This window comes from Somniosus microcephalus, chromosome 10, assembly GCF_052327205.1.
Source record: "Somniosus microcephalus isolate GS21.2 chromosome 10, FLI_Smic_1.0, whole genome shotgun sequence".
In the NCBI taxonomy this organism is placed as follows: Eukaryota; Metazoa; Chordata; class Chondrichthyes; order Squaliformes; family Somniosidae; genus Somniosus; species Somniosus microcephalus.
The window spans coordinates 209,039,870-209,062,772 of NC_140996.1; the positions used below are offsets into that span (position 1 = coordinate 209,039,870).

The 22,903-nt window shown below is 47.3% G+C and overlaps 1 protein-coding gene across 2 annotated transcripts in view; it reads right to left on the reverse strand.

Moving 5' to 3' along the window:
• Window positions 1–6,530: 6,530 nt before the first annotated feature.
• Window positions 6,531–22,903, reverse strand: part of gabrb3 (gamma-aminobutyric acid type A receptor subunit beta3) — a 589,510-nt gene continuing 573,137 nt past the window's right edge. For both annotated transcript variants that reach the window (XM_085999547.1, XM_085999546.1), the window contains one exon: window positions 6,531–8,019. In XM_085999547.1, coding sequence (XP_085855673.1) covers window positions 7,669–8,019 — 351 coding nt within the window. In that variant the 3' untranslated portion in view covers window positions 6,531–7,668. The remainder of the gene's footprint in view (window positions 8,020–22,903) is intronic.

Consider the following 22,903-nt stretch of genomic DNA (forward strand, 5'->3'; position numbering starts at 1 on the left):
AGTGGGGGGGTGGAAGGTTAGGGGAGTGGGGGGGTGGAAGGTTAGGGGAGTGGGGTGGGTGGTGGAAGGTTAGGGGTGGGGGCTGGAAGGTTAGGGGAGTGGGGTATGGGGTGGAAGGTTAGGGGAGTGGGGGGGTGTGTGGAAAATTAGGGGAGTGGGGTGGGGGGTGGAAGGTTAGGGGAGTGGGGGGGGTGGAAGGTTAGGGGAGTGGGGGGGTGGAAGGTTAGGGGAGTGGGGGGGTGGAAGGTTAGGGGAGTGGGGAGTGGGTTGGAAGGTTAGGGGAGTGGGGGGGTGGAAGGTTAGGGGAGTGGGGGGAGGTTGAAAGGTTAGGGGAGTGGGGGGGTGGAAGGTTAGGGGAGTGGGGAGGAGGTTGGAAGGTTAGGGGAGTGGGGGGGTGGAAGGTTAGGGGGTGGGGGGGTGGTGGAAGGTTAGGGGAGTGGGGTGGTGGGTGTGGATGGTTAGAGGAGTGGGGTAGGGGGTGGAAGGTTAGGGGAGTGGGGTGGGGGGTGGAAGGTTAGGGGAGTGGGGTGGAAGGTTAGGGGAGTGGGGTGGGGGGGTTGGAAGGTTAGGGGAGTGGGGTGGGGGTTGGAAGGTTAGGGGAGTGGGGTGGGGGGGTTGGAAGGTTAGGGGAGTGGGGTGGGGGTTGGAAGGTTAGGGGAGTGGGGTGGGGGGGTTGGAAGGTTAGGGGAGTGGGGTAGGGGGTGGAAGGTTAGGGGAGTGGGGTAGGGGGTGGAAGGTTAGGGGAGTGGGGTAGTGGGTGGAAGGTTAGGGGAGTGGGGTGGGGGGTGGAAGGTTAGGGGAGTGGGGTAGTGGGTGGAAGGTTAGGGGAGAGGGGTGGGGGGTGGAAGGTTAGGGGAGTGGGGTAGGGGGTGGAAGGTTAGGGGAGTGGGGGGGTGGAAGGTTAGGGGAGTGGGGTAGGGGGTGGAAGGTTAGGGGAGTGGGGGGGTGGAAGGTTAGGGGAGTGGGGTAGTGGGTGGAAGGTTAGGGGAGTGGGGTGGGGGGGTTGGAAGGTTAGGGGAGTGGGGTAGTGGGTGGAAGGTTAGGGGAGTGGGGGGGTGGAAGGTTAGGGGAGTGGGGGGGAGGTTGGAAGGTTAGGGGAGTGGGGGGGGTGGAAGGTTAGGGGAGTGGGGAGGAGGTTGGAAGGTTAGGGGAGTGGGGGGGGTGGAAGGTTAGGGGGTGGGGGGGTGGTGGAAGGTTAGGGGAGTGGGGTAGGGGGTGGAAGGTTAGGGGAGTGGGGTGGGGGTGGAAGGTTAGGGGAGTGGGGTAGGGGGTGGAAGGTTAGGGGAGTGGGGTGGGGGGTTGAAGGTTAGGGGAGTCGGGTGGGGGGTGGAAGGTTAGGGGAGTGGGGTAGGGGGGTTGGAAGGTTAGGGGAGTGGGGTGGGGGGTTGAAGGTTAGGGGAGTGGGGTGGGGGGTGGAAGGTTAGGGGGGTGGGGGGTTGAAGGTTAGGGGAGTGGGGTAGGGGGTGGAAGGTTAGGGGAGTGGGGTGGGGGGTGGAAGGTTAGGGGAGTGGGGTGGGGGTTGGAAGGTTAGGGGAGTGGGGTAGGGGGTGGAAGGTTAGGGGAGTGGGGTGGGGGGTGGAAGGTTAGGGGAGTGGGGTGGGGGGTGGAAGGTTAGGGGAGTGGGGTAGTGGGTGGAAGGTTAGGGGAGTGGGGGGGAGGTTGGAAGGTTAGGGGAGTGGGGGGGGTGGAAGGTTAGGGGAGTGGGGAGGAGGTTGGAAGGTTAGGGGAGTGGGGGGGGTGGAAGGTTAGGGGAGTGGGGTGGGGTGGGGGTGGAAGGTTAGGGGAGTGGGGTGGGGGGTGGAAGGTTAGGGGGGTGGGGGGTGGAAGGTTAGTGGAGTGGGGTAGGGGGTGGAAGGTTAGGGGAGTGGGGTGGGGGGGTTGGAAGGTTAGGGGAGTGAGGTAGGGGGGTTGGAAGGTTAGGGGAGTGGGGTGGGGGGTGGAAGGTTAGGGGAGTGGGGTGGGGGGTGGAAGGTTAGGGGAGTGGGGTGGGGGTTGGAAGGTTAGGGGAGTGGGGTAGGAAGGTTAGGGGAGTGGGGTGGGGGTTGGAAGGTTAGGGGAGTGGGGTAGGGGGGTTGGAAGGTTAGGGGAGTGGGGTAGGAAGGTTAGGGGAGTGGGGTGGGGGGTGGAAGGTTAGGGGAGTGGGGTAGGAAGGTTAGGGGAGTGGGGTGGGGGGTGGAAGGTTAGGGGAGTGGGGTAGGAAGGTTAGGGGAGTGGGGTAGGGGGTGGAAGGTTAGGGGAGTGGGGTGGGGGGTGGAAGGTTAGAGGAGTGGGGTAGGAAGGTTAGGGGAGTGGGGTAGGGGGGTTGGAAGGTTAGGGGAGTGGGGTAGGGGGGTTGGAAGGTTAGGGGAGTGGGGTAGGAAGGTTAGGGGAGTGGGGTAGGGGGTTGGAAGGTTAGGGGAGTGGGGTAGGGGGTGATTTTGCTTCTTCTGCGTGCTCCACTAACACCCCAACAGCACTTTGGGAGTGCACCTGGGTGCTTTTCTAGGCTACTCGGGGAATCCTGCCAGATAGCTCCTTATGTGGCTCGGTATCAAATGTTGTTTGATAACGCTCCTGTGAAGCGCCTTGGGACATTTTACTTGGTTAAGGCGCTATATAAATGCAAGTTGTTGTTGATAGGCCTGATAAGCTCTTCAGGACCTACATCTGGTAAGAGCAGGAGTAGGTGCTGTTCTGGCCTCACCACCAAGGCTCACCAGAGGGATGAGCTTCCACTTGATTCAGAGCCTGCCAGTGACGGATCTTCTTATAACAACTTCATGGCTGCCTGTATCCATTGGCCCACTGGAGTGGCAGGGTTCCGTGGCGATTTTCCGCTGGGCCAGCAGGGTGCACACTTCTGTTGCATTTCTCCCAACCTCATTACTTAAATAACCCTGCCCCTGGGATTTGGGACAGGATTACCATCAAGTTAAAGTGGCGGGTGGAAGTTTCACCCCCTTTGTACTTCTACCATACTGCAGGATTTCTCTCCTAAAATGTTTTACTTTATATCATTTAAAAATAGGCGAGACTTCAACTGCATCTGAGCTTCATACAGACTGTTCAAAATTGGAATCACTCTGAGTTTTTTTTAACTGCTTTTAACTTTTAGTCACAAGTTATCAATTGTGTCTACAGTGTATTATACAGTACTACACCATCTGTTCATTTTTAAAGATGTATAGGTTCAAATAACTGTTATGGATTCAACAAAGGTAACACGAGATTAGACATAAAAGAAAGACTTGCATTTATATAGCATCTTTCACAACCACCGGACGTCCCAAAGCGCTTTACAGCCAATGAAGTACTTTTTGAAGTGTAGTCACTGTTGTAATGTAGGAAACGTAGCAGCCATTTGCACACAGCAAGCTCCCACAAACAGCAATGTGATACTGACCAGATACAGGAAATTTGTGTTCTCCGGAGGCTAAGTGTCCGGCAAGCGCGAGCCACTGGCAAAAATCAGGAGCCGTTTCGTTAGGTTTTTTTTTCTTCTCGTGGCTTTTTTTTCAACAGTCAGGCTCTGGAAAGTCTCTCTGAAGCTGTTGCTAAGCTACAGAGACGCTTCCAAGGTACGGGCCGACTGTTTAGAAGCTGTTGCTAAGCAACAGTGTTTGTTGTCAGATACGGAGATGAAAAGCTCCGTATGCTTCAACATTAACGCTGGTGTGTCCGGCAGTTTTGAGGGAACGGCAACAGCTCGGTCCCGTCGGTGCCGGATAGCACAAAGTTTCCTGTAATCTGTTTTAGTGATGTTGGTTGAGGGATAAATATTAGCCGGGACATCGGGGATAACCCCCCCGCTCTTCTTCAAAATAGTGCCATGGGATCTTTTACGTCCACCTGAGAGAGCAGACGGGGACTCGGTTTAACGTCTCATCTGAAAGACGGCACCTCCCACAGTGCAGCACTCCCTCAGCACTGCATTGGAGTGTCAGCCTAGATTTTTGTGCTCAAGTCTCTGGAGTGGGACTTGAACCCACAACTTTCTGACTCAGAGGCGAGTCAGGTGCTACCAACTGAGCCACAGCTGACAGATGAGGAAACACAGAGGAGAGCATGCACTGGAAATGTAAGTTAGAAAATTGGGATTACATGTTATCGTGCTCTCTCCAATTCATAGTCCCTTTAAGCGAGGCTCCCCATTGGGATCAGTGAATGCATCTGACACTCTCTATGGAGATCTGGTGTTAAAGTCTATCACTAATTATCACCCAGTCACAAATAGCAAGCGCAAAAGAGAAGAAAATGTATTAAAAAAACATAAAGGTAGATTTTCCTGTTCTTGTGACTGGAGCCATTGGATTGCCTGGGTCCAGAGAATGCAGGAACATCAGGCGGGAAGGATTGCATTCCCATAATACTCCCTGCCCCATTTTCCGTCCATTTGAATTCATGGACGGAAAATTCGGCATAGTCTGTTAAAGGCATGTGCTCTTTCCCGTCTAATTTTCCTGTATTCGCTGTACCCAGGCAATTCACTAGCCCCAAGTGCAGAAAGAGGAAAATCTGCCCCTCAATAAAAAACCTTTAATCCAGTGCATCCGTCAAACTTCAGTGTCACACGTACATAGTCTGTGCTAAACTTGCACCTCAATGGATCAAATATCACACACTCTATTGATAATTAAAAGTTCTTGCACTGAAAGAAAATGAATTCATCAGAAAATTGAATTAAGCAATGTAACATAGGAAAGTACTTGGGGCTAAAAAAAATTTGAATGGTCAGATAATTCAGGTGAAGTGACTTTGAATTAAAAGAAGAAGCCTGTGTTCAGAGAACAGCAACATATCACAACTGACCAGCTGGGGAACATACCAATGAACAAGTAACGTCTTTACAATAGATATTTTTAAAAAAAGCCTAATTATTTCCTGCTGGTTTCTTCTGACCTTCATACGTTTGCCTCTCCGCAAAGTGGGTGAACTGGCCATTTATGGGCAACCGCCAATCTGGACAATCTTCTCAGCAACAGCAATTGGCCTCTGGTTGACCTCAGGATGTGTCCACTTACAGCTATTGGACCTCGAGCCCTTAAAGGAGCAGGTCCCCTTAAACACATTAATGACAGACAACTGCCCTCAACCCCTGTGAGGAAAGGGATCTCAAGACATGATCACACCCCCCTGCCGTTACATAATACACTGCCCATTACATAGGATGATACACCTGATACTATGAAGCAAGGGCTGGGAAATTCCTCGGAGCTATTCCTGCTCTGCCGGCGTGTACCTCATTTGACCCGCGCAAACGGGGTTTTTCGTCGCACTTCCGGCGAAGTAACGCCGGCGGAACGGGAGAAGCCCCGAGGAATTTCTCATCCGATGGACCTTCTGACTCACCACGAGTAAAGCTGGTGTAGAAGAAAGCAAAAATAATGGCAGTAGGTATTCTGTCAGGAAAGATGCAAAAATGGTAAAAGGTTTAAAAATGGAAAAGCTCGTGTAGTATATGGCCGCTGTGAATTATTAACATGAATAGTGCATTATATTTCTTTGTCTCTCTAAACAAATAAGCTGCAAATTATAGAGTAGTTAGTGCCATCAGTTTTGAAAGGAAATAACTTTAAGCATTAATTTATTGTTAATTCTTCCACTGCAGAATGTACTTCCAATCTGCATGTTGTATATCTGCATATAATTATAGAAGAAAGACTAACCAGCATTTATACAGTGTCTTATCAAATCACTTGGAAACATGCCAAGGTGTAAACATACAACAAATTCCTTCGAAATGCAGAGAACGTTGTATACGTGTATATCTATACGTTGTATTATAGACACATTTGTGTATAAGGGTGTTCGAAATCTTCACAAAAGCAGGTTAGGATGACTTCATATGTTCCTCAGGATATTTAATGGCTGTCCATCTAATAGTCTATTTATAAAACCTATATATGGGGTTTTCAACTGAAAGTAATTAAGCTTAAATAGTATTTCTGTAGCTCAAGAAAATCAGCTGGCAGTGTGTTTGGATGCAATCTTTGTTAATGTTGTTATATGTGTACAGAAGCATGCCTTACATTTCCATTTGCTTGCGGTAGTGTTATTTACTGTCAAGGATGGCGATGCCATTAAGGGGATTCACTTCCTCTGGCAGCTCACCAGCGAATGTGTTCATGTAAAATTCCCTTTGTACTCAATTTAACAGGTTAATGGCCGCATTTCAATTGTGCAGAAAGGAATTTTACATGAACACATTAACCAGCAGGCCACCAGAGGAAATTAAACCCGCAACTGTTCAACCGAAACTCCGATTGCAATCAATTGCATTTGTGAAGACTGCCTCTGTTCAGCATTTCTAGTGAAGTCATGAACGCATTCTAAACCAACAGGGTCGATTTCGAACGGTGGTTTCTAAAATGGACGGCTGACGTGTTTATAATTTTGTTACAAATACTAACCAGCATTTAAGGGGAAGCTGGATAAGCACACGAGGGAGAAAGGAATAGAAGGATGTGCTGATAGGGTGAGAGGAAGTTGGGTGGGAGGAGGCTCGTGTGGAGCATAAAGAGCGGCACGGACCAGTTGGGCGGAATGGCCTGTTTCCGTGCTGTAAATTCGATGTAATTCTATTCTATGTAACTGAGGAAATCTTCATCAGTGCATTTTCCAATGTCATTACTCATTGCAGCCAGTGCAATTCGTACCCCCTCAGGTATACCGAGAAATGCTCATCAAGTCTAATCTGTGCTGTCCATTCGTGGATGTACCTTGAGTCTCCTCTTGCAATCCGAGGCCAAAGGACGATGTGCCTGACATGGACATCGATTAAGAGTGAGAGTGTGTGTCGCGCTACGAGGCTCGATGGCCTTTACCTTTTAATTGCAGACACTTTTTTAACCCTTAGCCTCAAACTGCTGCTCTACCAACCAATTATTACCAATTTTATTATTTTTTTTACATTTTATTTTTTTTTAAATGGAACATCAAAGAATTCAAACAGTATGCAGGAATGTTCATGAAGTTACCACTGAGCAAATTACAGCATTTACCATATTGGTTTGGAAAATGGAAATAAAATGAAAAGTAAGTACTAAAACTAGAATATTTACACAATGTCCAACTGTGAATAGCAACTAATCCCAATAACTCTGCCCGTGAATAAATTATCCATGATAACTATACATAGTGTAAAATGATTAAATCACTCAACATCATTCACTGCCAAATTAATACTGCATTCATCCTGTGCTATGCACTGATAAGAATACTGCAAGGTTCCACACTGAAATATAATGCTGCAGAACACTGTGGGAGTTAACTAAATACTGTATATTAACCAGCCGTGATCATTGTATTTAGAAATAGCTGAAAAAACAGCTTCAAGAAAAAGCAACTCTTGCAAGGTCCAAACAATTACTAATTTTTACAATTCCTAGTGTATATGGCAGATAACTCATTGTTTATGTGACATGGTCTCATGCAAAGTATGACGAGCTGTTTCAAGGCTTATAAATGTCATTCTCTCTCTCTCTCTCTGAGGGTATCATTCTTTATCATTTTCCATATGAGTTTATTTTTTAAATTTTTTTCCCCCTCGCACTATCACAGCTTTTGTTCTATGGCAAGAAGATTCCCATAGCTGCGGGGCTGCATTCTGCATTCTTATAATGACTGGGCAGTTGTTTCACCCTGTACAATAAATGGGGTCCTCAGAACTTTGCAGATGGTACCTCGGCATCAGTTTACGTAGTAGAGCCAGTAGATCAAGTTGAAGAGAGAAAAAATCACCGGGAACACTATCCTTGACCACCTGTCTATGGCGTTAACGTCAGTCAGATTTGGGATTTTAATTTTTAGTTGGGAGGACCTTCGTCGCAAACGGTTCTTCTTCGCTTGGGCAGCATTTCTGTCCAACGTGCTGCGACCTAGTCCTTCGCGGGCTGTGCTTTGTTTCCTGTACTGAATGCCTGAGTTGTCAAAGGACATCATTGAATTCCTAGATTCGGTCACACTTGTCGTAACCTCTGTCGCCGTAACTTCGTTGTGGATCTCCAGGGTTGAAAGCAAGATGTTTCCATGGGCGTCCACCTAGTTGTACAAATAAAATTGCATGTCAGTCGCGATTCCCAAATACAGATTTACAACACCGTCTCAACGTTTGGTTGGACATTATGCGGAACAGCAACGGGGTGTAACAGCCGGGGACAAGCTAAATCACGATGGGTGTCACACAAGGTAATGGAAGGGGGTTGACAAAGTTGATCCAAGCAAATTGTTCACTGTGGGAAAGAATTCAAATACCAGGAGGCATTAGGGAAGCTAGGAATTAGGGGGAGCTATAACATTTGAAGAGTAATAGACTTGTGGAATAAATTACTAAAGAAAGAAATCGAAGAGGGCAGTGTTACGGAGTTCAGGAGATAATTGATGCTTTCTGGAGGGAGATGAGCTTGAGGAGGATCCTGTAAAAAAAAGGTCTAATGCCTTACTCTTATCCCTAAGCTGTCATGTTCTTACAATTGTAATTTGACACAAAATTCTGTGGGGGTTAGAACATAAGAAAAAATAGGAGCAGAATTAGGCCATTCAGCCCTTCGAGCCTGCTCCGCCATTCAATGAGATCATGGCTGATCTTCTGCCTGAACTCCATTCACCGGCCCTATCGCCATATCCCTTGATGCCCTTACCAGTCAGAAATCTATCGACTTCTGTTTTGAATATACCCAATGACTGAGCCTCCACAGCCCTCTGGGTTAAAAAGAATTCCAAAGATTCACCACCTTCTGTGTGAAGAAATTTCTTCTCATCTCAGTCCTGAATGGCCTATCCTTTATCCTGAGGCTGTGGCCCCTGGTTCTAGACTCCCCAGCCAAGGGACACATTCTCCGAGCATCCACCCTGTCAAGCCCTGTAATAATTTTGTATGCTTCAATGAGATCCCCTCTCATTCTTCTGAATTCAAGAGAATACAGGCCTAGTTTACTCAATTTCTTCTCATACGACAGTCCCGCCATCCCATGAATCAATCTTGTGAACCTTCATTGCACTCCCTCTATGGCAAGTATATCCTTCCTTAGGTAAGGAGATCAAAATTGTACACAGTACTCCAGGTGTGGTCTTACCAAGGCCCTATATAATTGGAGTAAGACTTCTTTACTCCTGTACTCAAATCCTCTTGTAATGAAGTCCAGCATAACACCAGTGCTAGTGCGAGCAAGCACTGAGTGCGAGTCAGCAGAGAGTGCTGTGAGTTTGGGTAAGTGTGAGTTAGGGTAAGTGGGGTGTTAGGTGCTCTTTTCAAACTTTAACTCTGTGGGTTGTAGTAATAAGGCATTTCTGGTGCAGAGTGACTGTTGGTAAACCATTTAACTGGTGTAATTAGAGGGATTGATTTAATTTAAATCCAATTAATTAAAGGGGATACTAGCATCTAAAATCGGGCAGAGGGTGTCCATAACTAACAATAAAACATTTAATTAATTACATAGAATGGAGCAGGTGATGTGTTACTGTTGCAAGATGTGGGAGCCGGTGGACCCCATTGAGGCTCACGGTGATTACGTCTGTGACAAGTGTCTGCTGCTACAGGAACTCCAGCTCCGTGTTGATGAGCTGGAGTCTGAGCTTCAGACACTGCGACACATCAGGGAGGGGGAAAAGTACCTGGACTCTGTGTTTCAGGAGGTGGTCACACCTATGAAGTTAATTAATTCAGATGTAGCCCATGGTCAGGGACAGGACGGTGTGACTACGAGTGAGGCAGGTACGGGGATCCAGGAGGTAGTGTTGGATGAGCCGCAGCCCTTGCTCTTGTCCAAAAGGTTCGAGGTTCTTACTCCCTGTGGGGACAGGAGCAGGGACTGCAGGGAGGATGAGCAACCTGGCCACAGCACCGTGGAACGGGGGGCCATTCAAGAAGGGGGAGTAAATAGAAATGTTGTAGTGGTAGGGGATAGTATTATTAGGGGGATAGATAGAGTTCTCTGCAGCCGAGAGCGAGGTCCCGAAGGCTGTGTTGCCTACCCGGTGCCAGGGTTAAGGACATCTCCTCTGGGCTGGAAAGAAACTTGCAGTGCGAGGGGGTGGATCCAGTTGTCGTGGTCCATGTTGGTACAAACGACGTAGATAGGACTAGGAAGCCGGTTCTGTTAAAGGAGTATGAGCAGCTAGGGGTCAAATTAAAAAACAGAACCTCAAGGGTAATAATCTCTGGATTATTACCTGAGCCACGAGCGAATTTGGCTGGGACAAATAAAATTAGAGAGTTAAATGCGTGGCTCAAAGACTGGTGTGGGAGAAATGGGTTTTGCTTCCTGGGACACTGGCACCAGTACTGGGGCAGGAGGGAGCTGTTCCGTTGGGACGGGCTTCACTTGGCCAGTGCTGGGACTAGAGTCCTGGTGGATCATATAACTAGGGCTGTAGAGAGGGCTTTAAACTAATTAGTGGGGGGGAGGTTCCTGGAGAGCAAATAATAAAAATGACAACAGAGAAGGTCATAGACTTAGGTAGCAGTGGGGAAATTAAAAACCAGAGCGTGTCAAGAAGGGGCAGAAGGTATGGAGTAAAAGGTAAAGTAATACAAAGGGCAAAAGCAGGAACTAAGTGTCACAAAACATATTTGAAAGTTCTCTATCTGAATGCACGTAGCATTCGTAACAAAATAGACGAGTTAATGGCACAAATAACGACATATGGGTATGATCTTGTGGCCATTACAGAAACATGGCTGCAGGGTGACAATGCCTGGGAATTAAACATACCAGGTTAATAACGATCAGGAAGGACAGGCAGGAAGGAAGGGGAGGTGGGGTGGCTATGTTAATAAAGGAAGGAATCACTGTAATACAGAGAAATGATATTGGGTCAAAAGATCAGGATAATGAAACAGTTTGGGTGGCGATAAGGAATAATAAGGGGAAAAAACACTAGTGGGCGTAGTCTAAGATTGATTAAGAAAGGGAAGATAGATTATGAAAGTAAATTAGCAAAAAATATAAAAACAGATAGTAAGAGTTTTTACAGTTATATAAAAAGAAAAAAGGTGGCTAAAGTAAATCTTGGTCCCTTAGAGGATGAGACCGGGAAATTAATGGTGGGAAATATGGAGATGGCAAAAACACTGAATGAATATTTTGTATCAGTCTTTACAGTAGAGGACACTAAGGCCTAGAAATTCAGTTGTTTGCGCCAGCCGCTAGCGCCTTAGGAGGAGGAGATGTGGGGAGCTAGGCGGCTAGCGGCGGGCGCAGCGCGATCTGCGCCTCTCCCCAACTTCAGTAAAGATTTAGCAGCGGCGCAAAGCCTTTGCGCAGATCCTGATGTCATTTCATCGTGCAACGCCCTTTGTGCGCCCCGAACCGGAAATTCAGTGGCGCCGCCCTTCTTTGCGCCTGGCACCCCCAGCGACTGGTAGAGGGGAACGGTTCCCGGTCGCTGCGGGGCGCGGGGGGCGCTATTTAAAGGGGACGCCTCCTGCAGTATAAGTGGCAGCCATTTTGTGCCAATCCCTCTGTGTGAGAGACGGATATTTGGAGAGAGACAAAGGCAGAGAGCTTTCTGCTTTGACTCAGCGCTTGCACAGGTACTTGTGGCTTCAGGCCAGAGCTTTGCACTTGGATTTCACTTTCAGTGCCATAGCCTTGAGTCGCCACATATAATGGGGGCTGCAATGGGTGGAAACGTTGGCTTTCTGCATTGCATTCAAAGGGATCAGAGACGCCGTGAGAGAGTGCCAGTCATGGCCAGACGGAGATTGGCCAACAGGCGTCGGCACAGGAGGCCTTACCCACCCAGGGTATACCGCCAGCAGTTCTCATATCTGAACATGTCTGAGGAGCAGTGTGTTCGGAGGATGCGATTCAGAAGGGTGGTGGTCACTGAGATCTGCCACCTGCTTCGCAGAGATCTGCAGCCACAGCTGAGGAGCAGGACGTCTCTGTCAGTGGCAGTGAAGGTGATGGTGGCTCTCAACTTCGATGCCACTGGCTCCTTCCAATCCGCTACTGGGGACATTGCCAACATCTCCCAGTTCGCGGTACATTGCTGCATCCGCCAGGTGAACAATGCCCTTTTCAGAAGGAGACGTCAGTACATCTCCTTCCCCATGACCCTGGACAAGCAGCAAGAGCGTGCAATCGGATTTGGAAGAATAGCGGGCTTCCCCATGGTTGAGGGCGTAGAACTGATGAACCAGCAATGGTCAGGCCTTGCTTCAGGGCTGCAGTGTGCAGGGCATGGCAGCCAAACAAGTCGACCCTTCCCCTTTAAGAGCTGACCGGCGCCAGCGTGTCTCCCTTCATTGAGCAACTCGCCGCACATGCGCTGCGCCCGTCCTCGGTGTTAGCGCCCCGGATCGCCGGCTTAGCGCCTAATGATAGTCGTGCATCGCCTGCTTTAGCGCAGCAGCAACCTCTTGGGGCGATGCCACTGAATATCGGCGAAGGTGGCGCGAAGTTGCGCCGGGCGCAAACTTTAGCGGCCGCCCGGCTGTAGCGCCCCAAACGTGGCTATACTGAATTTCTAGGCCTAAGAATATCCCAACACTGGACAAACAGGGGGCTATAGGGGGGGAGGAGCTAAACACGATCAAAATCACTAAGGAAGTGGTACTCGGTAAAATAATGGGACTCAAGGCGGATAAATCACCTGGACCTGATGGCTTACATCCTAGGGTCTTGAGGGAAGTGGCGGTAGGGATTGTGGATGCATTGGTAATAATTTTCCAAAACTCCCTGGACTTAGCAAAGGTCCCGGCAGACTGGAAAACTGCTAATGTAACACCCTTATTTAAAAAGGGCAGTAGACAGAAGGCTGGAAACTATAGACCGGTTAGCCTAACATCTGTGGTAGGTAAAATTTTGGAGTCCATTATTAAGGAGACAGTAACAGGACATTTGGACAATCATAATTTAATAGGACAAAGTCAGCATGGTTTTATGAAGGGGAAGTCATGTTTGACAAATTTGCTGGAGTTCTTTGAGGAAGTAACATATAGGGTGGATAAAGGGGAACCAGTGGACGTAGTGTATTTAGACTTCCAAAAGGCATTTGACAAGGTGCCACACAAAAAATTATTGCTTAAGATAAAAAATCACGGGATTGGGGGTAATATTCTGGCATGAATAGAGGATTGGCTATCTAACAGAAGGCAGAGAGTTGGGATAAATGGTTCATTCTCAGACTGGCAATCAGTAACTAGTGGTGTTCGCAGGGGTCAGTGCTGGGTCCCCAACTCTTTACAATCTATATTAACAATTTGGAGGAGGGGACCTAGTGTAACATATCAAAGTTTGCAGATGATACTAAGATGGGAGGGAAAGTAGTGCGTGAGGAGGACATAAAAAACCTGCAAGGGGACATAGACAGGCTAAGTAAGTGGGCAGAGATTTGGCAGATGGAATACAATACTGGAAAGTGTGAGGTTATGCACTTTGGCAGGAAAAATCGTAGAGCAAGTTATTATCTTAATGGCAAGAAACTGGAAAGTACTGAAGTACAAAGGGATCTGGGGGTCCTGGTGCACGAAACTCAAAAGGTTAGTATGCAGGTGCAGCAAGTGATTAAGAAGGCCAATGGAATGTTGGCTATCATTGCTAGGGGGATAGAATATAAAAATAGGGAGGTATTGCTTCAGTTGTACAAGGTATTGGTGAGACCGCACCTGGAATACTGCATACAGTTTTGGTGTCCATACTTAAGAAAAGACATACTTGCTCTCGAGTCAGTACAAAGAAGGTTCACTCGGTTAATCCCGGGGATGAGGGGATGGACATATGAGGAGAGGTTGAGTAGATTGGGACTCTACTCATTGGAGTTCAGAAGAATGAGAGCCGATCTTATTGAAACATATAAGATTGTGAAGGGGTTGGATCGGGTGGATGCGGGGAGGATGTTCCCGATGATGGGTGAAACTAGAACTAGGGGGCATAGTCTTAGAATAAGGGGCTGCTCTTTCAAAACTGAGATGAGGAGGAACTACTTCGCTCAGAGGGTGGTAGGTCCATGGAATATGCTGCCCCAGAAAGCTGTAGAAGCTACATCATTACATAAATTTAAAACAGAAATAGACAGTTTCCTAGAAGTAAAGGGAATTAAGGGTTACGGGGAGCGGGCAGGAATTTGGACATGAGTCTAGGTTCGGATCGGTCATGGCCCTGTGGGTAGCGGAGCGGGCCCAGGGGCCGTGTAGCCTGATCCTGCTCCTATTTCATGTGTCTAATTCTGTTAGATTCAGGAGATGGTTCTGTGATAGTAGATTGGCGTTTAGGATCAGATCAGCCATGATCTTATTGAATGGCGGAGCAGGCTCGAGGGGCCGATTGGCCTACTCCTGCTCCTATTTCTTATGTTCTTATGTTCTTATCTTTCACCATTTAGGAAATACTCTGTCTGTTTTTTCTACCAAAGTGGATAACTTCACATTTATCCTGTCTGTGTGGAGTTTGCACATTCTCCCCGTGTTTGCGTGGGTTTTCTCCGGGTGCTCCGGTTTCCTCCCACATTCCAAAGATGTGTGGGTTAGGTTGATTGGCTATGATAAATTGACCCTTAGTGTTAGGGGGATTAAAATATGTGGGGTTACGGGGATAGGGTGGGATATGTGTTGGTGTAGGGGTTACGGGGATCGGGTGGGATATGTGTCGGTGCAGGCTCGATGGGCCGAAATGGCCTCTATCTGCATTGTGGGGTTTCTGTGATTCTGTGATTATATTCCATCTGCCATGTTCTCGCCCACTCACTGAGTATGTCGAGATCCCCTTGAAGCCTCGTTGGAGGTTCGGGAGGACTTCAGTGGGAGTATATCGGAATGGCTGAATACTGGGCCAGGGTTTGGATACACCGGGTCCTGGCCTTCCGTCCAGTTTTCTGGGATCGCCTTGTGGAGGAAAAGCTTCTGCTTGCATCTTACAAGACCATCATCGTAAGCGGGGGGTCGGGGGAGGGGGGCGTTGCTGGAGCTGGTGACTCTGAACTGTTACAGATTATTTAAAGGACATTGTCAATTGTTGGTGTAAACCTCAATGTGCCTGACAATTGGACATTTTGGAATGTTCAGAGCTGTCAAAACCTGGAAAATATTAGGATTGTTATGTGTGATCAGCAAGACTGTCACTCATTGTAAAACCTTTAAATAGCGTGGTTTTAAAATAAACAGAGGCATTCCAAACAAGTATGTGAAGAATGGATACCATATAATCACACAGAAGAATTTCAAAGATTCCCCTTAAATTTGATGTAGTAGAATGGTAAATAACAAATGTAAATTCAATCGTGAAGGATTCCTCTGGTTGGGATTTGTAGAGAATTTAAAAATCACAGAAATCACAGAAACCCCATAGTGCAGATAGAAGCCATTTCGGCCCATCGAGCCTGCACCGACACATATCCCAACCGATCCCCGTAACCCCTACACCAACACATATCCCACCCTATTCCCGTAACCCCACGTATTTAATCCCCCTAACACTAAGGGTCAATTTATCATAGCCAATCATCCTAACCCGCACATCTTTGGACTGTGGGAGGAAACCGGAGCACCCGGAGGAAACCCACGCAAACACGTGGAGAATGTGCAAACTCCACACAGACAGTCATTCGAGGCCGGATTCGAACCCGGGTCCCTGGCGCTGTGAGGCAACAGTGCTAACCACTATGCCACCGTGCTACCCAGCACGGTGGGTTTATGATTTCTAGTGACCAGATGAAATCTTCAAGAATGCATTTACAGTTTGCGACACAGGACAAGAAGATCATCTCCTCCTCCATGGCGTTTATATGATGGAGATAAATGTGTAAGGTGCTGGCAATGGCTGATGGGGTATGATGAAGTAAGCAACATGAGCATTGCTAAAATTTGACACAACGTCCACTTTACTATGCTACCATATGCACAGGAACGTAAGAAAATAGGAACTGCTAGATGAGAAAACACCATGTCCCATCTCGTTTGCCGTCTCCCATCCTGGTAGTCACAGGATATCATGTCAATCAATCTCTATCAATTAGTCTACAACAGACCCAGACATCAGGTGAGGAAACCCCAGTGATGGAGAGCTTTGGGAACCATAGGTCCAAACTCGCCTGTTCCTCCTGAGCGTACTACACTTACCATATGTCGCGTCTCAAATTACTCATGTACTGTTTCCCAAAATAGTATTTTCCAAAAGAAATATATCTAATTTGCATTTGACTCAATCAATACTAACTGCTTCCACCATCTCCCTAGGGAGCCTGTTCCATGAATTGACCACTTGCTCACTGAAACAATGGGCTGGATTTTCTCAATGGAGACGAGTTGGAGGCAGGACTGCTGCTTGTCGTGTCAATGTCCCGCCTCCATCCTCGTCTGACCAACCAGAGGGATTTTCCTCTGATTGACCTTGTTAAGCCCCGCCCCGCGGGCTCAGCAGGCCAATTAGGGAGGAAGTCACTGACAGAACACGTTAATGTCAGACGTGCTATCTGTCAAGACTTCTTGGAAGAAGAAATGTCAGCGTTTGACAGCTCTGTGAAGCTGTCAAACACTGACATTCTCTGTAGTTGAATGAGTCCTTGTGTTCAGGACTCATCAAACCTTTCAACTTTGTCGATTTCAGATAGCTGTTGGTTCAGAGGATCCAACGGCCAGTCTGTGAAATCAACAACGAGCATGTCGGGTCTCCTGATCCAGAGAAGATGAAGGCTGTAGGAAGAAAACAAGGTAAGTGAACATTTTTTTACACTTATCACTCACCTTACATACTTACCTCTCCACACTTGCACCCATCACTCACCTCTACATCTTACTTCCAGGTGCCTCTGACCGCCGCAGACCTCCTTCACGTCTCCTCCAGCCCAGCGGGGTTCTCCAAGGTCGGGAAGCCTTCACCTGTGAAGGTAAAATGGCACTAATCCTTTTTTCTGCCTGTTAACTAGCTGTTAACAGGCAGGTAAAAGTATTTAATGCCTTTCCCGCCTCCAGGAGACGGGACCTGAAGCTGCACATCTTCCTGCCTCCTGGCAAAAGGGCACGGAGGCGGGATGGGGGCGAGTTTGCCATCCGCCCCCACTTTCTGCTACTTTACCGACAGTCCCGCCTCCATGCCCACCTCCTCGGGGCTTGGGAAATCCAGCCCAATGCTTTTGAAGATTAGTTTTGAATTTACCCCAACTTCAAGTGCAGGTCGAGTCCTCTGGTCTGGACAAGGTGAGCAGCAATCAGATCATCGCTCAACCTGCTCTTTTACAGTGAGAAGATGCCCAGTTTACATAATCGCTTCTCATAATCTAATCCCTCCATCCCCTCAATCATCCTTTTTGTACTGTGGCGGCCAGAACTGTACACAGTATTCTAAGTGTGGTCGCGCCCATGATTTATAAAGTGGCCGGATTACCTCACTTTGACTGTATTACCACCTCATAACTCACTCCTAGCCAGCCGCTTGCTCTTTATGCACAGTGTTTCCTGGTAATCAACTGTAGATAATAATTACTTTAAGAATCTTCTTTTAAGAATATACTCAGATGCATAAAAAAGACGCAAACGTGAATTCAACCACACCTTTTTTCCCCAGCAGTGACAATACATATAAAAATTAGGATGTTTTATGGCCATTATACAGCCATACACTTCAAAGAATGAACATGAAGTGCTCAAACTTTGCTTTCGTTGTTTTATGATACTTTCCGAAGCAGTTGTTTAGATTTTTTTGGTTCTATCTTTGGACATATTTTATGTAGAAGGGATGAACATGTTGATGAATGAGACATTTTCCACTTAGGTCAGATGTAGCGTGGGTTAGGAACAGGGTAACACTCTCTCTACCCTGCTTCAATGGTGTGTATTAATCCCAGCCTCAGAGGAACCACCAATATTGCACCAGGGTGACATTTCTATTTCTTGCAACAGCTGTCCTTCAAGCATCTCAGAGTAGGATTGCCAACTTATTGACGATGGGGTAGATGTTTAAAAACGGGTGATAGCGAATCGGCAGCCTGTTTTACATCTCTCCTGATTCTTATTTCCATTGAAGTTTTACACTATAGTCAAAATCTATTCCAATTAATGCTGAATTTGTGTTGTGGCAATGCAGTTACCATGATTAAAATGCCCAAACTCGTTTCATGTAGAACCCTCAGCCATCAGAGAGAGGAGGCCTTTCATCTCGTGAATTTGGCCTTGATTCAAATCCAGGTCCCAATAGTGAAAGGACAGCCTTCTAACCCATATTGCATTCCATTCCCCCAATATGTTTCTTTAATTTATTTTTTGCAATTAAAATCTTCAACTTCATACTTATGAAGACCAGTGCACCTGAACAAGCCACCTCCCTAGCCCAGCTATTCCAGTGCAGCTATCTGACAACGTGGAAAACTGCGCAGTACAAATCTAACCCAGCCAAATACTGCCCTACCGGCCTCCTCCCAATCATCAGCAAAGTGATGGAAGGAATCCTCAAATAGTGCCATCAAGCACCACCTACTCATGAATAACCTACTTGCCGACGTATTCGGTTCCACATCTTGTCACAGGATTAATCCAGATATGGACACATGAGCTGAATGCCACAGGGGAACTGAGGATAATTGCTCCTGGCATCAAGGCAGCATTCTACCATGTATGGCATTAAGGAGCCTTAGCAAAACTGAGATCATTGGATGCCAAAGGGAAAAGCCTCCAGTGACTGGAGTTGTGCCTGACACAAAGGAAGATTGCCTTGGTTGTTGGAGGCCTATCGCTGCAGTTACAGGAGTTGCTAAGGGCAGCGTCCAAGGCCAACCATTTTCAGCTGCTTCATCACTGACCTTTGGTCCATTACATGCTTAGGAGTGGAGCTGTTCACCAACAATTCTACAGTGTTCAGCTTTAATTGCAGCTCCTCTGATAATGGAGCAGCCCATGCTAACCTACAGCAGGATCTGGACAACATTCGGGCTTGGGCTGACAAATGCCACATAAATGCTAGGCAATGACAGTCTCTAACAAGAAAAGGCCCAATCACCTCCCCCTGACATTCAATGGTATAATCATCACTGAGTCCTCACCATTACCACTGACGAGAAACTTAAGTGAAGCAGCTATATCAACAATATAGCTACAAGGATAAGGCAGAGACTGTGACAAGTGGCTCACCCCCTCACCCCTCAATGCCTCTCCAGCATCTACAAGGTTAAGTCAGGATTATGATGGAATACTCATCATTCGCCTGGATGCGTGCAACTGTAACAACAAAGTCAGGTAGGTCGACGCCATCTAAGACAGAGAAGTCAGCAACCCTACTGTTGCACTGACTATCCATCCCTCCACCATTTCTGTGCTGTGGCTGTAGAATGTACTATCTACAAGGTACACTGTAGAAACACACCAAGATACTACAACAGCACCTCTTGTCCTCCTTAGTGGTAGAGATTGGAGGGTTAAGAGCAGCAGGATCATGGGAACACTATCACTACCAAGGTCCCCTCCAATTCCCACACCACTCTGACTTGAACAGATATCGCCACTCCTTCATTCTTGTTGGGTCAATATTCTGCAATTCCCTGCCAAACACCATCATGGGAGTACCATTAACACAAGATGAAGACTCACCACCACCTTCTGAGGACAACGAGGAATGGCTAATAATTATACCCCTGCTGGTGTCACCCGAGAAGAGAAAATCATTACCAGTTCATTAATTCAGCCTTCCTCCCAAGAAATACCACATTAAAAATGAAAGCATTTCTCTCCTAATGATATCTTTTAAATAATCTGCAATGTATTGTATTTAATATTTCACAGTATAATATTTATTGAGGCCCTTAAGGAAAGCACACTTAAGAGATTAATGACCCAGAAACAGAAAATTATCTTTAGATTTTTTTCGGAGCTCATTAATCTCAATCACAGTAGAGGGTCTGAGTGAAGCTTCGGATCGAGTAGTGGGATAGCAATAATCAGAAAAGGAAGCATGCAATCCTCAATATCACGAATGGCTCTCAAAGTGCACTTACACTGCAGGTACCATCTAACATCGATAGTATTTTGAGTGTGTTGCAAGCCAACAGCAATGAGTTGTACTGTCCTGCTTGAACAGCTGTGTAATCAAGCTCACCAATTGCGAGTAAAATCTGCAATGTTAGATGAGAGCTGATGGACAGATGACAGATCAATTACTTAGAGTCATATCTGTTACATGTTGTCGCAGTATTCTATAATGTGTTTTTTTTTTACTTATTTCCATTTTCAAGTCCTATCATTTTTGCTGGCTATATGCTGTTTATTGCTATTCATCCTCTTCAGTTATGTTAATCCACTTATACTTTAAGGCCTAGAAATTCGGTATAGCCGCGTTTGGGGCGCTAGTCCTGGCGATGCGCAAAGTTTAGCGCCAGGCGCAATTTAGCGCCACCTAGCGCGATATTGGGTTGCAGCGCCCCTAAAGGTGATTGCGGCGCTAAATCAGGCGCTGCACGCTACTGTTAAGGCGCTAACCCGGCGGCGCAACCCAATTTCGCGGCGGCGGGGCACAGCGAGGGTGCTGTCAATAATCACTTTCCCTCAGACACAGTGGCGCCGGCCGGCTCTTAAAGGGGCAGGTCAATTGGCATCACCAGACACACTCACTGCCTTGTAGGCCTTCAAAGCGGTGGGAGCCTACCTGTGGCGCACCAGCCTAGCAAGACACGGAAAGGGTGAGGCAGAGGGCGGAATGCCTCACTGATGGGGCATTGGATGCTTTGGTTGGCGCAGTGGAATCAAGGTCAAGGAAGATGGTCGGAATGTGATTTATGTTTTGGACAGTCTCCCGGGTGTGAGAGGCAGTTACCCATAGCTTTCTCATGTTTGAAAGAACCACATTTTGTGTAATTAAACACTTTCTTCATTTACAATGGCCATGCCTGCTATTTACATGCATCTTGCCCTTCACAGGCTTCGGGGTATCAGACCGGTTCCATTCCTGTTCTTGGAATGGCAGCAAGCATTCCGTGAGAGGGGCCTAGAAGCTACTTCTGATCAGCCTCTGATGCGCAGCCTGAGAAGAGCCGCTTGCGTAGAAGTTCAGGCCAGCAGCCATCTTTTCAGCCGCCGACAGAGATGTCCTGCACCTTATCTGAGGCTGCAGATCTGGCTGAAGCAGCTGGCACAGCTCAGTCACCACCTCCTTTCTAAATCGCAGCCTTCTGACACACTGCTCCTCCGGCATGTTCATGTAGGAAAACTGCTGTCGGATAACCCTGCCAGCGTAAGGTCTGCTGTGGCGACGTCTGTTGGCCCTCCTCCATCTGGCCATGCCCGCCCCCCTCTCCCTGCGTCTCAGTGCCCTTTCCAGATGATTCAGCAGCAGGACGTTCCCCTCCAATGCAGCCCCCATAATAAGTGCCCACAGGAAGGTTCTCCGTTGTCAAGGCTCACCAACAGCAAGGTGATGGTCAGAAGGCTGAAGATCGTCTGCCTGCGCTGACTCAGTGGTCAAATGGCTCTCAGTGTGCAGCTCAGCAACTCTTTGTAGCTCTCGAGGAAGTTGTGATCCAAAAATGGCTGCCGCTTTTAAACCACACCAGTCCCCTTTAAATAACACTCCTCCAGCCCGAGAGCGACTTGGTAAGGCACAGGTAAGCTGTCACTATTAGCGCCAGGCGCTACAGAGGGGGGCACCACTGAATTTCCGGTCCAGGGCACCCAAAAGGCGTTGCACACTCAAATGACGTCATAATCAGCCTGCGCCCATGAGCCGGCGCTAAATGCATGCTCAATATGGGGCGAGGCGCTAGGTGCCTTGCGCCCGCCCGGAAATTGGCTAGCGCCCCACTTCTTGGCCTCTTTAGGCGTTAATCGGTGGCGCTATCAACCGAATTTCTCCCCCTAAGAGTCTTATTAAAACATATATTGGCAGATTTCCTTGTAATCACCTAAGTGTGGAACATTGGACCAAATCTTGCTGGAGTGGGGCATCTCACAGCGTGCGCCATTAGTTAGACTTTTTCCTGCACCCTTCAGCTCGAATATAATTTGCGCCATAACTTGCGGGAAGTGTGAGTAATGAGCATCTGCGACCTTGGTGAACAACGGGACCAACAATCTATCTCCTTAACCAATGAGATTTAGGATTGAGAAAGAAACAGAGGAATGACGAAGAAAGAGGCTGAATTTGAGCCAAATCAAGTACAGAAAATGAGATAAAGAGAGGGAAAGAAAGATTGGATCAAGAGAGAAATAAAGATACAGAAAGGAAAAGTAAGAAAAAAAAGAAAAAAAATTTGAAGATTTAAAAATCTCTGAGTAGAATTGACAACATGCAGGAATGAGACTCAACCGTTAAATTGTTCCATTTCTGGGCCAAAGAGGTTGAATGGCATTGCATTAACAATTATCACATTGTTTAAAGAGTACTTATGTTGCTATGTATGAGCCCTAACATTCTGTGGTGAGTTTAATGGGCAATTTATGTGCAAATCCAGCAAGTTCTTAAAAAAAAAAATCAGGGAGGTTGAGGGCGAGCTGCTGTTTGTGCGAGGCAAACTTTGGAGGGGTGTAAATCGACAAGCAAATTATGGAGATTCACAACTCATGGGGTATCTCTTCTTCGCCTGAACTTGCTGGCCGATTTGTGCATTAATAACGCCATGTGTCATGAACTCTCTGTTATTTTTCCAGTGATACATCAAGGTTATATAACGTTATTTGCCAGAAAGCAATTGGACTGAAAGGAAGGCTAAAAGAACAGCTTTGCAAAATCAGCAGCCTTGAAAAGAGCTGACTGAGAGAGGGTCTTAAAGAGGGATATAAAATACTAAGTAAAGGTTAATCTGGAGCACAATTTCAAGTTAACCACCACTGTAGGGCAAAAGAGGTATACACTTCCAAAGTGCAAGTTCAATACTTCTTGCTGCAAAAAGAACATAAGAAACAGGAGCAGTGTAGTGTATGTACCTTTAAGACAGAACTACTTTTACAGCTCCTGTATACTGTAGTACCGGCAGTGACCACACCTGTATATAAGCCTTGCGC